This window comes from Schistocerca piceifrons, chromosome 7 (genome assembly GCF_021461385.2).
Source record: "Schistocerca piceifrons isolate TAMUIC-IGC-003096 chromosome 7, iqSchPice1.1, whole genome shotgun sequence".
Taxonomy (NCBI): Eukaryota; Metazoa; Arthropoda; class Insecta; order Orthoptera; family Acrididae; genus Schistocerca; species Schistocerca piceifrons.
Window position 1 is genome coordinate 320,049,482 of NC_060144.1, and position 16,940 is coordinate 320,066,421.

General features: G+C 44.8%; 1 protein-coding gene across 1 annotated transcript in view; it reads right to left on the minus strand.

Annotated features, from left to right (window-relative positions):
- LOC124805652 (juvenile hormone esterase-like) overlaps positions 1–14,349 on the minus strand; it is a 101,651-nt gene extending 87,302 nt beyond the window's left edge. Inside the window, exons 1-2 of the mRNA XM_047266219.1 lie at positions 14,266–14,349; positions 13,320–13,454 (exon numbers count right to left, since the gene is read on the minus strand). Of these exons, the coding sequence (XP_047122175.1) occupies positions 13,320–13,454; positions 14,266–14,349 (219 nt within the window). The remainder of the gene's footprint in view (positions 1–13,319; positions 13,455–14,265) is intronic.
- Positions 14,350–16,940: the final 2,591 nt, after the last annotated feature.

Consider the following 16,940-nt stretch of genomic DNA (forward strand, 5'->3'; position numbering starts at 1 on the left):
CTCCACAAAAGCCGGCGGTAAGGGCACATCAGGAGACATTAATTTGCGGCAGTTAGTAATCCATAGTGGTGCGATCACATAGCTAAAGGTCCTGTAGAATTCCAGAGGGAGGCCATCTGGTTCAAGTTGTTCAAATGGCTCTGAGCACTATGGGATTTAACTTCTGAGGTCATTAGTCCCCTAGGACTTAGAACTACTTAAACCTAAGTAACCTAAGGACATCACACACATCCATGCCCGAGGCAGGATTCGAACCTGCGACCGTAGCTGCCGCGCGGCTCCAGACTGTAGCGCCTTGAACCGCTCGGCCACCCCGGCCGGCACGGCGGCCGTCTGGTCACTGAGATTTGTTCACCGCTCCTCTACTAATGGCCTCCATCATTTCCTCCTCCGTTATCACCTCCATCAGTTGTGATTCCGCCTCTGGATCAATGGTGCCGAAAATCATATGCGTAACTTCGTTAATGGTCGCCGTATGGGTATCCACTACGGTGTAAAGTTGAGCGTAATGTTCTACAAAGGCATTGCCTATGTCTTGTTGCGATGTTAGGTGTCTACCATCATCCGTGTCCACAGCTTGTACTAGGGCTCTTCGTCGACTTTTGTTTTCGTTAGTGATGTGATACATCGATGGGCGTTCTCCTGCAACCCGATCCAGAGTCCGCGCACTGACCACCGTACCTTCGAGGTAACGTAGAATGATTGATATAATTTTGGCCTTTGCTCGTTGTACCGTCTCTTGCCGCTCCGGAGAAGGCATTTGTTCGGCGCATTCCCGCAGGACCGTGAAATAGAAGTCCATCGTCTGACGTCGCCACACTGCCTACTCGCGACCATATGTCATCACTGCACGGCGCTCCGCAGGTTTGGCGCAACCCATCCACCAACTTAGGGTCGTGGGATACGACCGAAGGCGTCGTTAGCAAGATCTCCAAACATCTTCAACGACGTTTCGACAAGCTGGGTTACGCAGAAAGGACTGCGGCTACGCCACACTTGCTGTCGGCGGAGGGAGATTGTACATATTAATGCTGTGTGGTCGGTATAGGCTGTAGGCTACAGCTCTGCTTCCAGGACGTCAGAGTTAAGAATGCATGTGACATAAATTCGGTCGAGACGACTAGCGCAATGACTTGTCGTATACGTGTACCCAGGACGGAGGCCATGGACATGTTACCAGATGTCAACCAGATGCATACTATGCACCAACAATCGTAATTCTGGGCATGGGGTATATCGAGGAAATTGGTCTTTCGGTGCAAGTACACAATTAAAATCGCCACCTAGGATTAATCGGTCGTGTCGTCCTTGGAAGAGCGGGGCAATTTCGTCTGCGAAGGAGCGGGAACGCTCTCACCTCCTGTGTGTACCGGACGGTGCATAGATGTTCAAAATCAAATGGCTCTGAGAACTATGGGACTTAACATCTGAGGTCATCAGTCCCCTAGAACTTAGAACTCCTTAAACCTAACTAACCTAAGGACATCACACACATCCATGCCCGAGGCAGGATTCGAACCTGCGACCGTGGCAGTCGCGCGGTTCCGGACTGAAGCGCCTAGAACCGCTCGGCCACCGCGGCCGGCTGCAAAGATGTTGATGAGTCGCACATCAAGTACTGTCAGTGCCAATCCCCGTGCCGAAGGTAGGTACAGTACATCCTCCGGCGTGATGCCTTTCTTAAGAAGTATTGCTATGTCGCTGCCAGTTTCGGAGGCGGGTGGTAGGTAGGATACGTACCCGTACATGACAGGAAATTCATCTGCGTATACTTCTTGTAGGAGGACGACGTCGATGTCCGCTGCTTGGAGCATGTCTTTGAATAAGGACATCTTATCGGTGACCGTATATTATTGATACTGATAGAAGCAAGCCGATATGTTTGTCTTCGTTCCGTCGCATGTATATCGCCCATGAGAGCTTACGCCGCCTGCTGTTGTACTGGCACGTTACGTGACCCTGTCCTGCCCGCTGTCTTGGTTATAAGTGGAACCAGCTGCGACTGTCGGTGGGTCCCCTTCACAATCATCCGCCCACTCTCCTCGGGACAAGTTTTCCGTGGGCCGGAGCTCGCCAGCCCCTTCTCTGTTGCTCCTCTTCTAACAGTTGGGAGTGGCAGTGGATTGCAGGTTGTGAAGTTTTTCAGGTCGCTCTTGACGTATGCTTCTGTCGAGACGGTGGTGTTCTGGATGAGTAGTCTCGGGTCCGTCTGTAAGGTGGCAGTCTTCCTCGGTCGTTTCTTGATCGTCGTCCTGCATACGTATTAAGGAGTCGTCCGATACGGTTAGAAGTCGTTTCTTGCGCCATTTCGGAGACCGTTGCTTCCGCGTGTGCGTTTCCGTATCCGAATGTGGGTGAGGGTCTCTGTCACCACTGCAGTCGGTACCGAAGGCAGCCGTTGGCACTATTCGACTGTCGATGACCATTTGCTCATCCGATCTCTGTACTGGTGGCATCGGTCGGTGCTGCTCGGTGGGGGGCGTCGCCTCCGTCACCATGCTCGTATCGTCATCCGCCGTCGTCGGCTTTTCGACTGGCGCTGTCTCTGTTCGGTGGGGCGTCGTGCGGAACACATTTGCATTTGTGAGAGGGAGGGACGTCGCCGCAGGTGTTGCTATAGGTTCACCTGTCGGTATCTGTGCAGTTCTTCGTTGGAAACACGCTGAGCGAAATTGGCCTTCCTGACCACAACCTGAACAAGTTTTTGGCTGACCGTCGTAAATGAGTATCGCTCTGCAGCCTCCAATTGTGAGATAAGACGGCACATGTTTTGATAGCTCGATCCGTATATGTGGCACACCATTAAGTACCGGGTACGTGGTAAAGGTTGTCCATTTTTCTGCTATGTGACTAAGTACCGCCGCGCGGGATTAGCCAAGCGGTCTATGGCGCTGCAGTCATGGACTGTGCGGCTGGTCCCGACGGAGGTTCGAGTCCTCCTTCGGGCATGGGTGTGTGTGTGTGTTTGTCCTTAGGATAATTTAGTTTAAGTAGCGTGTAAGCTTAGGGACTGATGACCTTAGCAGCCCCATAAGCTTTCACACACATTTGACATTTTTTGACTAAGTACCCGTCCGTAGGGTTGTAGCGCGTTAACCAGCATCTCAGCCGGAACCTCAAATGGTAGCTCAAATACTCTCACAGTTATCAATTCAAGTCCCTCACGATCAATTGCTACCGTTCCGACATGGCCGTCTGAATGTTTAAATTTAAGTCCATCTTTATGGTCGCGTACGGTCTTATCACACACCATGTGGTTGATCAGTTTGACGTAGACCACACTGCTTGTGATAGAAGTGGATGCCAATCATATCTTGTGGTTCAATTATAATTTCTTTACATGTAAATCGTTCTATTTCAAATGCTTTCGGTCGTGCAAAGTCATTATTAAAGCTGATTATGATAGCAGATTGTCGGTACGAATGAGCCATTCTAGTTCGAAAGCGCAAACACTAGCGAAGGCTAACATGAAATAAACAACCGAGTACGCTCTAAGCACCGCAGTGGGGACGTAAGCAGACGTCCGCGCCGCACGACTGCGGAAGGCAGACTGCAGCCCATAGGCGCAGCGGTTCTCGCTTTTACACGAGGCACAACACGATCTTCTCGAAACCATCAACATTCAAATTTGATTCCTGAAGTAGAATGTCGCAGGTTCTTCTTTACTCGTACAGAAAATGCAGTTTCTAATTACTCTTGCTTTTATGCTAATCATATGCATAGTCAAGCAGTAGTACACTTCATTCCAATTTGATGTGTTTTGGAAACCGCCTTCATAGTGTTGCTGTTGTAACAGTCAAACATATTGCGGGCACTACACACAGTACATCCACTGAGGTGGTGCCGAATTCTGCTGATAGCCTTAGTAGGACGCTTCTTTGCCTCGTCTGACTGATGCTTTGTTGGTGACCAGGTTCAGTCTGTGTGCCCACGTGCTAGCTGCGAAGCTGAGTGCTGATTCGTAGAGAACAGAGTGGTATGCTGTATGAGTGGTAGAGGTAGCCTGTACTGTTTTGAATTTAGCGTCACCAGTTTATGTAGTATTCGTTCTGCTTTGTCTTTCGTTAGGCTTAAGTGTTCGTTGAAATTCAATTCCTCATTTATGTGTACCAAAAGATAGCGTTAACATGTGCTTGTTAGATGTTTGTGTCTTTTATTTCAACTGAAGGATTTCTTTGGAGTGATTTTCTCAGTAATCAATTATTCAATAGCATTATTTATTTTGCCGCCAACCGGTTTAAACCCGCGATGGGGTCATCTTCAGGGCAATTTACACCATTTGGTCGCTCGCTGGAGTCGTCACCCTGCCTGTAACTACCGTTACAAGTTACCAACCGTGCACAGGCAGGGTGACGACTCCAGCGAGCGACCAAATGGTGTAAATTGCCCTTGAAGATGACCCCATCGCGGGTTTAAACCGGTTGGCGGCAAAATAAATAATGCGATTGTGACTGTCATTATGAATAATTGATTACAAGTAAATTAATCGCTGTTTATCTCCATACAACTATGTTGTCTAAAAATCTCTTAGTAATGTGTATTTTTTTTACTATCTCGAGTTTGTTTTGCGACACCGTTGTGCAATTATTTGTAGTATTGTACTGTCTTTATCTTCTAAAAGCTCATTTGCGTAGTCGATAATTCCGTCTGATCCGTCATCCCCTTCTAGAAGTTGTAGGACGGGCCCGATTGTTAAGTCCCAGAAGATGGGACCGCACATCGACCCTTGAACAGCCTTTGGCAATTCTTTTAATTATTTTCCGGCTGTCCATCTGCCATTCGACTACTCGGTCTTTACAGTAATCTGGGAAACTGCTGTACAGTGACTGCGGTACCTCCAGATGTCTTAACCTTTGAAACATTGTGGGCCACCGGAGGCTATAGAATCCTCTTGCAATGTCAATCATTATTGGCGTGGCGTATTTCTGTCTTGCAGTAATAACTATATGTAGGGCGTGGTTGACGCCATAGTCTATGGATTTGACTGTTCTGGAGTCGAAATTGTGTTGGCTCGTGCCCCTAAGAGTACTGTGGGTTTGCAAATGCTTACACAGTAGCTTTTCCTGAATATTTGCTAGGGCGTTTATTAACAATATACGATTGTATGTCTTAGGATCTGAAGTATCTCTGTCTACTGATTTCTTAATAACGACTGCTTTGGAGGTTTTCCATACTGTAGGTACCCTGACCAGCCTTAAGGCATAGGTCAGTAACTTTGTAAGGAAGGGGGTGGTCAGTCTTTTTCAGTGTATCCGAATGGGTACCATCTGGTCCAGGTTCCGTTTTTTTTTTTTTTTTTTTTTGCTCTGAGACTGCAAGCGCTACCTCTTCTTGCGCAAAAGGGCAGATAACAGCGGCAGTGTTGTGTGGTGTGTATAGCTCTTCTCTTAGAGTTGCATGATATTGTGTATCTGTATCGATGACGTCGTCAGGGAACACCGCTGTATTCCTACATCCCCACGTCATCCTGCCTTAGCGTTTCCAGAGCTAGTAGGGTTTTTATCTTTTGTGTCAGTATATTGTATGGCTCCTCCCAAAGTATTTTGCTCTGTTTGTGGTGTTATAAATCGTTCCAAGTGTTGTTTTCGAGTGTTGTACAGGATCTGTCTGCAAAAGTCTTGTGCATGCCTATATGCCTCAAGTCTTACGCGTTTGTCTCTACCTAGTATTGCTCTTTGATATAATTTTGTTTGCCTCCTGCATCTTATCTGAGTCTCGCAAGTTCATTGATCCATAGTATTGGTGATAGTTTTGTGTGGCTTGCCGTCGATATTGATATGGTTTATGCCTGTTGTATTACGTGCTTTAGTTTGTGTGCTCTGTAATCGATCTCTCCATTGATGTTTTCTAGATCGTGTTGTTCGATAATTTCTGTTAATTTGTTCCAGTCTGCTTTGTGGAACAATAAGTGTAGTGGTGTGTGTTTTGGTACTTCTGTTCTGAGTGTCTGTTAGTATGAATGTTATAATATTGTGTTCACTACTGGTTATATTGTCGCGTACGGTCTAATTTTTTATGTAAGCCATTGCTGCACTATTTGGTAGCGCAAAGCCGATATTACTGCTCGTACCATCGTAATCTGTGTTCATTACATGTAATTGTGTTCCTTGTATTAGGTGAGCGGTTATTCGACCCCTGTCATCCGTTTAGTCTGAGTTCCCGAAGGGAGACCTTGAATTAATATTAGCACTTATCACTAACTGTTTGATCTTGACATACACTGCTTGGTCTCTGATGTGATTTGCGAAAGGTTGTCTTTGATGGCTGTGTGTACATGGATGCAATCGCCCATGGAACGTTCCCATAGGTTATATCTGTGGTAACTAAATGTTGGCTGCATAACTGTCTTATCTTTTTACGTTATAAATTCTATTTAAAATTACTATAGCAGTCTTACAATCATTGCTGTCTGTTATTATGGTACAATGTGTTGGTAGAAATATTAGTTGCCGTTTTCTATTACGAGGTTATTGTAAGCACGTGATGTCTGACTGCAGATCTTGTGGTATTTTTGGCATTTTCGCGCTAACTGTATTGCTGTTTGTATGTAAAGCGTTGTAATACAGTGACCAAAAAAACGCAACACCAAAAAATAATTAATGTAGAGTATTGAAAATTCAGGAACACATTTGTCTGTGTAGTGTATTTAAACGATTAACGTTGCAAGATCACAAGTTAATGTAAGTGCCAGAGAAGCCATTGTAAATGACAAGCGGTGTAACCGCTGTCATAATGCTGAATGCAAACGTGCAAGCATTGTGTTGTACAGATGTCGGATGTCAGTTTATGGGATGGAGCTCCGTATCTGTTGTACTTGGTCGGCCAATACAGGGGCGGTTAATGCTAGTTGTCGATGACAGTAATCGTCCGATGATGTCCTATCTGCGCTCGATTGGAGACAGATCTGGTGATCGAGCAGGCCAAGGCAACATGTCGACACTCTGTAGAGCTTGTTGGGTTACAACAGCGGTATGTGAGCGAGAGTTATCCAGTTGGGAAACACTCCCTGGAATGCTGTTCATGAATGGCAGCACAACAGGTCGAATCGCCAGACTGACGCACAAATTTGCAGTCAGGGTGCGTGGGACAACCACGAGAGTATTCCTGCTGTCATTCTAAATCACACCCCAAACCATAACTCCAGGTGTAGGTCCAGTGTGCCTAGCACAAAGACAGGTTGGTTGCAGGACTTCAGCTGGTATCCTTCTTACCAATACACGGCCGCCACTGGCACCGAGGAAGAACCAGCTTTCATCAGGCTTCACCCTCCCCTCCAATGAGCTTTCGCTTGACACCACTGAGTTGTATATCACAGTGGTTCGGTGTCAGTGGAATTTACGCTACAGGGCACCTGGCTCGGAGCTGTCCTTGGCGTAGTAGGTTTGTAACAATTCATTATGTCATCGTGGTGCTAACTGCTGCTCACATTGCTGCTGCAGATGCAGTACTTTGACTCAGAGCCATAAGCCGGACGCGATAGTCTTACCTCTCGGTGGTGCCACGTCAGTCTCAAAGGTAACAAACGCTCACGACCGTTATGGTGTCAAAGGAAAACTGATTTGCATCCTCATAGTGGTTCTAATAGAGCCACTCTTTTGCGACTAGTGCGAAATTTGAATAGACATCATCTTTCAGATTTAGAAACACGCCTACCAACTTTCGTTTATGTCGCACAACTCCTTCCTAATATTGCGATTTTTTCCCGTCATTGTATATTCATTTTGTGCCTGTGTGTTCTGGGTGTTTTACGTGTGCAGAGCATTTACTGCTGGTCTGTGAGTAATCGAAATGTGGTCGTCCATGTGCTCTTACGTGATCTCTACGTATTTTATCCAAACTGAATGATTCTGACCTGCGAAGGCAGACCTGGAGTATGAGGTCGAGCAGCGGCACTGCTGATGAAGAAATATTCCCTGTCCTTCGGATGATTCTGTCTGTCAGCTCTGTTATTGGAAAACAGATAGAATCACGTTTTGGACGGTAAAATCTAGCATCCGCTGCGCTGCCTGCAATATACACTCCTGGAAATTGAAATAAGAACACCGTGAATTCATTGTCCCAGGAAGGGGAAACTTTATTGACACATTCCTGGGGTCAGATACATCACATGATCACACTGACAGAACCACAGGCACATAGACACAGGCAACAGAGCATGCACAATGTCGGCACTAGTACAGTGTATATCCACCTTTCGCATCAATGCAGGCTGCTATTCTCCCATGGAGGCGATCGTAGAGATGCTGGATGTAGTCCTGTGGAACGGCTTGCCATGCCATTTCCACCTGGCGCCTCAGTTGGACCAGCGTTCGTGCTGGACGTGCAGACCGCGTGAGACGACGCTTCATCCAGTCCCAAACATGCTCAATGGGGGGCAGATCCGGAGATCTTGCTGGCCAGGGTAGTTGACTTACACCTTCTAGAGCACGTTGGGTGGCACGGGATACATGCGGACGTGCATTGTCCTGTTGGAACAGCAAGTTCCCTTGCCGGTCTAGGAATGGTAGAACGATGGGTTCGATGACGGTTTGGATGTACCGTGCACTATTCAGTGTCCCCTTGACGATCACCTGTGGTGTACGGCCAGTGTAGGAGATCGCTCCCCACACCATGATGCCGGGTGTTGGCCCTGTGTGCCTCGGTCGCATGCAGTCCTGATTGTGGCGCTCGCCTGCACGGCGCCAAACACGCATACGACCATCATTGGCACCAAGGCAGAAGCGACTCTCATCGCTGAAGACGACACGTCTCCATTCGTCCCTCCATTCACGCCTGTCGCGACACCACTGGAGGCGGGCTGCACGATGTTGGGGCGTGAGCGGAAGACGGCCTAACGGTGTGCGGGACCGTAGCCCAGCTTCATGGAGACGGTTGCGAATGGTCCTCGCCGATACCCCAGGAGCAACAGTGTCCCTAATTTGCTGGGAAGTGGCGGTGCGGTCCCCTACGGCACTGCGTAGGATCCTACGGTCTTGGCGTGCATCCGTGCTTCGCTGCGGTCCGGTCCCAGGTCGACGGGCACGTGCACCTTCCGCCGACCACTGGCGACAACATCGATGTACTGTGGAGACCTCACGCCCCACGTGTTGAGCAATTCGGCGGTACGTCCACCCGGCCTCCCGCATGCTCACTATACGCCATCGCTCAAAGTCCGTCAACTGCACATACGGTTCACGTCCACGCTGTCGCGGCATGCTACCAGTGTTAAAGACTGCGATGGAGCTCCGTATGCCACGGCAAACTGGCTGACACTGACGGCGGCGGTGCACAAATGCTGCGCAGCTAGCGCCATTCGACGGCCAACACCGCGGTTCCTGGTGTGTCCGCTGTGCCGTGCGTGTGATCATTGCTTGTACAGCCCTCTCGCAGTGTCCGGAGCAAGTATGGTGGGTCTGACACACCGGTGTCAATGTGTTCTTTTTTCCATTTCCAGGAGTGTATCTTTTTTCTCTAGTCTACTTAAAAGTAAGTTAAATTCTGAATTATCGGCTTTTTGTTGGTGCTAGTTTCTGTTGCGGTTTCTGTGGTGGTGCTAGATGGATTGTCGGTTGGTGCTGCCGCTGATTGAGAGACATTTTAACATCTTTTTGGGATAACACATGGTTACGCTGCATTTTGTCAAACCCTTTTTCTATGTTTTCTACCGTCACACGTCTTTCACTGGTGTTGGCGGTGCCTGTTGGTGTGGCGTTAACGTTGGTGGTGATTTCTATTGGACTGACTGCATGTGTTGTAGTGTCTTTATTGATGTTTGAGGTCAAGGTTGTTTCTAGATACACAATTAAATCGTTAAAAATATCACATGTGTCTCCCTCAAATTCGACTTCATCTAATTTGTCTACTTTTTTAAGCCTGGATTGGCTGCGCGGGATTAGCCGAGCGGTCTCGGGCGCTGCAGTCATGGAATGTGCGGCTGATCCCGGCGGAGGTTCGAGTGCTCCCTCGGGCATGGGTGTGTGTGTTTGTCCTTAGGATAATTTAGGTTAAGTAGTGCGTAAGCTTAGGGACTGATGACCTTAGCAGTTAAGTCCCATAAGATTTCTCACACATTTGAACATTTTTTAAGCCTGGATTCTCTAGTTCTGGTTCTTGTATTGGTTTGCGATCTGATTGTTTCGATGTCTATTGATTCAGGCGCTATGTCTCCGTCTATTCCATTTTATTTTGACTGAGGTGGAGAGTGCGTCACGAGACAAATTTGATTGGTTTGGTGTGTTGTTCACATTTCGGTGTGTCGTAGGGCTTTCCGGTTTGTGTGCGTCTTGTGTATGTGTGATGTGACGTACTCTGGTTGAGTGAAATTGTGTGTGTGTGTCAGCGAAGTTTGTACATTTTCTTGTGTGTGATATGTATAAACTCATCTTCCGACTAATCTATCGTCTGCATTATTGTTATTTGGAGTTTTATCTTTGTGTGGCAGAATGGGTACTGTCACAATATTTTTTAGTGATTTACATAACCATCCACGATTTTTCATTTTTAGGGCGACTCAGATCTAAAACATATGTCGATGTGTAATGATTATCACACGCTGAACACTATTTTAGACCGATCTGAAGATGGCTCGAACCGGTAATCAATAAATAAAATCTGAGAACTTGACGTAGGATTTTATTCATAAATGTTTTAAATCAATGCGAAGCCGAACAACTGCTTGCATAAGAGCCAGAGGTGGACCAACGCTTTATTGACTTGCTTAATTTGTAAAGCTATTTCTCTTGAATAAATAATCCGATTTTTTCTGAAACTGTAATTGTTTGTTTGTACATCACATCTACCGATTTACGTCCCATTCGGATGATTCCTTCGTGGTGCATCGTCTTTTTTGTCTTATAGTGCATATGACGATGAATATGGTAAGAAGTACAAAACCAACTGATGTGCTTCAAAGCAGAATAGTAATAACTATATCTCTATAGGAAAAACTGCTTCAACTTTTTCTAAAATATATTGCTCGTAATAAAAGAAGACCACGGGAATACTGAGACCTAAAAAAGATTGCATCATTTCATGAAGCCAGCGAAAGTAAGATGTTCCACAAGGGGAAGTAAATGGTTTATGCTGTTTTGTCCAGTATCCTCGAAGGGTCGATTATTGTGCTACAGTCAGAAGATAACTGTCCCTCATTCAGCAAAAACGAACAAGTAACAAGTCTTTTACACTTGAAAAAACTGAAGACTATCAGAAATAACTGGAACTCACCAGGAAAAAGGCTTTTGAAAATAAGATGTTAATTTGTTGAGCAAAACATTATTTTCTAATAGTGTAGTCGGGTACTATATGCAGGCAGAAAAAAAGCAGTTTAATAAATACGATGGAAGCGTAAAATTTGTAACTATTTAATAGGCCGCACTATGTATTTGTATAACAGTTGGTTAAATCAAATGTAACAACGTACCTCACAATAAGGTTAGTTATTACTGTCTGTAAAAGGTAACATCCTCAAATTACTGAAACACCAGGTAACTCAACGTAAAGAAAATATTTTGTGTTTTTTATGAGAATTCTACGTAATAATTCTACGTAATAACGTGTGCTGCATTGATACAGCTTCAAAAAATTTCTTGTACAACTATTTGAAACCGAACGTTCGTCTTCAAAATTAATAACTCAAACTTAACAAGTATTATTTGCAAGTTATTTACAGCCGTTTTCTTCCAGCAAGCCCATGTAAACAGGGATCTGACTCTTATTTATGAGTACGGGGTGTTGCAAACTGAACCTGCTTTCGGGAGGAAGTAGATCCGACCATCCAAATTTAGGTTTTCCGTGATTTCCCTAAATCACTCAAGGAAAGTGCTGCCGCGATGGTACTTTCGAAAGGGCATAGCCGATTTATTTCTCCATCCTTCGAACAATTCGAGCATGTGTTCCGTCTCTAATGACCTCGATATTGTCGGGAAGCTAAACCCTCATCTTCCTTCCTTTCTTCTTTATCTGGTGAAAGCAGTTAATCTTCGCAAGCGCAACGGAAAACCAAGTCTTGAGTATCAGAAGGAAATGAATGATCATGAGAATGGTTGTTTAGTCCCATGAACGGTAAGTGAAATATGGAGTGCATAATTTATGAAGGAGGCCTCTACGAAATCGCCCATGGCATGCAAATGTTTGTTCAGTTTGTATAATGTGAAACAACTCTGAGTATTAGTTAAGTACACAAACAATAATCTCTGAGTACAAAAAAACTTTTCCCTGAGCATTTGTTGAAAGTCGATCTCTGAACATTGCTGGTTGTACAGCTGCATTTATCTTGTCATCAATGTGACTAATTACCTGAAAACGCTGAAAGTCTCATAATACGTACTATTACTCGGAACATCGAAAATGTGCAAACTATTTGTGGCTAGTCGTACAGTTAAAATGGGCCCGCTATCAAGGTATGTCCTACTGACTGTAATCTTACATAAGCACGTGGTTGAGGGGAGAACAAAGGAAGTTTTGACTATAAAATTATTGTTTGTTTTTAACCATCTATATTAGAAGAAAAATTTCTGTTACAGAGTAACCAGATATGAGGTGAAGGTTGTTGATCAAACTAAGTATCAAAATTTAGTTCACATTACAGAAAAAATTAATAATGGTGTGGGAAAAGTCTGACTTACTTGTTACAGAATGTGAGGGAGGTTTAGTGTTTACTATGAATATGGATGCCAATAGAAGGCTTGGGTATGCGTATCCAAGTGGGCACATGACTCAAAGTTCAACTGTGGCAGAAAGGAACACTCGCGAAAAAGCGTTTGCTTGTACACTGCAACCAAAGAGCTTCCCGTGAGACATTTCACTCGTCCATTACCTGCTAGTCCAAGGAGATCCGCAAAACAGTGCAGGAAACGTGGTGGAAAGCGGACAAATTACATATTGCTTAAGCCCAGACTCTGTACATTTCATAGTTGTTCTTTTTCTAGAATAGGATCGTCGTAAGACAGTACACGCCTCCGTGTAGTTCACATGAGATTAAAACAGGTGACAAAAAGGACAGTTTAAATAATTAGCTAAATAAAGTGATGAAGAGTGCCTGTATGGTGTATTTATATGCCTAAGAACTGCTGCGGTCCAAAAATCGAGAGTAAGTGTAAAGCTATGCAAATGCTTACTACAGCTATTTACTATCAAAAACAGTCTTGATCACAATTTAGTTATTACAGTGACCGGTTTCGACCACTACTGTGGTCGAAACTGGTCACCGTAATAAATAAATCGTGATCAAGACTGTTTTTGATATAAGTATTTGTAACACATTGATCACTGGTCACTCCCACAATGTATTTAAAAGCAATTAGCTTACTACAGCGGTTAGAACAATCATGTGTGGTACTCACACGGAATCGGAGATCTCCCAGAGGTGGTGTGGCGTACGGTATTCCCAGGAACTTGTTGTAGAGAACGCCGTTCAATGAAGTGGCCACTACGCCCCTCAGAGCTCCGTCCTCTATATTCACAATTACGTCGTCTCCCTGCAACAGAATCTCCATTAACCATTGCAACAAACGGAAAATACTACACATACAATTTACTCTGTCTGTCTTCCTCTCTCTCTTACTCGCATATGCGCTCACAAGCTCACTAACTTAAGAAGTAACTGCAATAAGATGCGATTCTGGACCAGATCTCTTAGGGCAGACCAGTCTTCATTAAGTGTATGACTAAAGGCGACACGTGAAGAGGTTTGAGGTTAACCCGACCTACTGGCGAATAGTCTGGTAAACGCTAACTATTCTCCAACAAAGTTAAATATTTAAGACATTAACTCATTTGTAGCCACGCGCTTGGGTTTACTTGGGGGTGATCAGTAAACGACTTTACGAAACTGTATCAAACGCCTTCCGGAATCAATGACTGTGGAAAAACCTGGTGGACGGTTGAACCATAATGACAAGTCCGACTGTGTACACGTCGTGAATTCGGAAAATTTTTACGTCCAATATATAGACGAAGCCGTTAATTAGCAATGCCTGATCTTAACAAAGGACGATTCCATAAAAGCTGCAGAATGTCGAGAAACAGATTTATTATTGTTCTGTGGACTCAGAAATCAAGAGTAAAGTAATTATCTTAGCTACTGCTCTGTCCTGTATAGATTCAATATTTACCGAGAAGTTAAACTGTATCATCGAGGTCTTTCGCGGCGACATTTCTGAGTGAAATCCTATCGGTTCTTAACCCGCGTCAATTCGAATAAAATTTTCGAGCTTTCATTGACCGACTCCGCCATAGAAACCTTGAAAATTTAATTCGAATTGCTTCTGGCGTCATTGAATAGCATACCTCTTGAATGATGGGGTGACGAGGGACAGCCGCAATCCGCGTGCCGAAGGCGGCAGCGATCAGCAAAAGCGCGATGGAATGCATGTTTATCTCCTCCCGGACACGGTTTTACTGGCAATATATATATCCACAAATTACAGAGGAATTATCTGTTATCTGCTTTACGATAAAGCAAAGTCGATCATTGACGTTCAAGTACCTTATATCTGGTTCCAAGAATCACATTATCTCTGTTCTTGTAACATTACAGTAAAGTCTGTGCCATATTTTTCAGTATTGGAGAACTCTCTATCTTAAGATATCGATAAAGTCATCGCCAATACACCTGTATAATAAATCAAATTGTTGCAGAGTACAAAGGTATTTTGCTGAAACCTCCAACACCTGTGGCCGGTACAAATGAGTAGGTACTAATCCTTGTAGATATCCTTCTAATCACATACAGTATTGTCACAAATCACTGAATCTATGCATATTATAAAAATGGATGTGCGTACACTATGTGATCAAAAGAATCCGGACACCCCCAAAAGCATATGTTTTTCATATTAGCTTCACTGTGCTGCCACCTACTACGAGGTACTCCATATCAGTGAACTCAGTAGTCATTAGACATCGTGAGAGAGCAGAATGGAGCGCTCCGCGGAACTCACAGACGTGGAACGTGGTAAGGTGATTGGGTGTCACTTGTGTCATACGTCTGTACGCGAGATTTCCACACTCCCAAACATCCCTAGGTCCACTGTTTCCGATGTGATAGTGAAGTGTTAACGTGAAGGGACACGTACAGCACAAACGTGTACAGGCCGACCTCGTCTGTTGACTGACAGAGACCGCCGACAGTTGAAGAGGGTCGGAATATGTACTAGGCAGACATCTATCCAGACCATCACAAAGGGATTCCAAACTACATCAGAATCTACTGCAAGTACTATGACAGTTAGGCGGGAAGTGAGAAAACTTGGATATCATGGTCGAGCGGCTGTTCATAAGCCACACATCACGCCGGTAAATGTCAAACGACGCCTCGCTTCGTATAAGGAGCGTAAACGTTGGACGACTGAACAGTGGAAAAACTTTGTGTGGAGTGACGAATCACGGTACACAATGTGGCGATCCGATGGCAGGGTGTGGGTATTGCGAATGCCCGGTGAACGTCATCTGCCAGCGTGTGTAGTGGCAAGAGCAAAATTCGGAGGCGGTGGTGTTATGGGGTGGCCGTGTTTTGCATGGAGGGGGCTTGCACCCCTTGTTGTTCTGCGTGGCACTACCACAGCACAGGCCTGTATTGATGTTTTAAGCACCTTCTTGCTTCCCACTGTTGAAGAGCAATTCGGGGATGGCGATTGCATCATTCAAAACGATCGAGCACCTGTTCATAATGCACGGCCTGTGGCAGAGTGGTTTCACGACAATAATATCTCTGCGATGGACTGGCCTGCCCAAAGTGCTGACCTACATCCTATATAACCCCCTCTGGATGTTTCGGATCTCCGACTTCGTGCCAGGCCTCAGGGACCGACATCGATACCTCTCCTCAGTGCAGCATTCCGTGAATAATGGGCTGAAAACCTTCCAAGAAACCTTCCGGCAGCACACTGAACGTATGTTGCGAGAGTGGAAGCTGTCATCAAGGCTAAGGGTGGGCCAACACCATGTTGAATTCCAGCATTATCGACGGAGGGCGCCATGAACTTGTAAGTCATTTTCAGCCAGGTGTTCGGGTACTTTTGATCACATAGAGTATATATGTATGTTCCACATCTCATCCTAAACTACTGGGCCGATTTCAACGAAACTTGGTACACGTAAAACTGACTGACTGGAAAAGCGGTGTAGCCCATGACTTGCGCGTATCCAGATTCCATTCATCCAGTCTCAGAAAATGATAGCACTTACTGCAGCAAATTTTGTATTGTGGGCATCCAAAGCTGTAGAATTGTCCCATGAAGAAACAGACTGCTTCATAAATAAAGATTTATCGTACAATTGAAGCAATTATGGACTTGCAACAAGCTTTACATATAATATCAAGTTTTTACGAATTTTTTTCTCGCTGATAACCCCCACAAAATAGTGAGAGGCAAAAAGTTTAGGGCTTACTACATTTTCACTGCTCACGGCGCAAAACTACCGCTTGAAACATGACGCTTTAATTCATTACTTCTTTGCTACTAACTGTACTGGCGACACAATTTGCAGACGGTATTCAGATGTACCACTGAATGTACTAGCAATATTATATCATTGTACAAAACATAGATCAGGAGATACTACGTCAAAAAAACTAAGATGCGTGAAAACCTACTCCGCCATGGATGACGTTTAAATTTATTAAACAATGGAGACTCCAGATAGGAATATCAACAATGTAGGAAAAAACAGATTGCTACTTACTGTGAAGAACTTGACATGTCTTCTTTACGGTAAGTAGTAATCTGTCTCTTCCTACATTGTTTAAATTTATAATGCTTTTTTATTCCAGTCTCTGATCACAAATGAATTCTTTAGACGATGACCGGTTTCAGTCTGTAATGACCATCTTCAGATCTAAAGTATATAAATATATACATTTAGTGAGCAGTGTGTCTTTTAACATAAAACAGCAATATGTATCACAATATACTATCATACACCACGGAAATGTACAGATAAAAATATGGTATACTGTACCT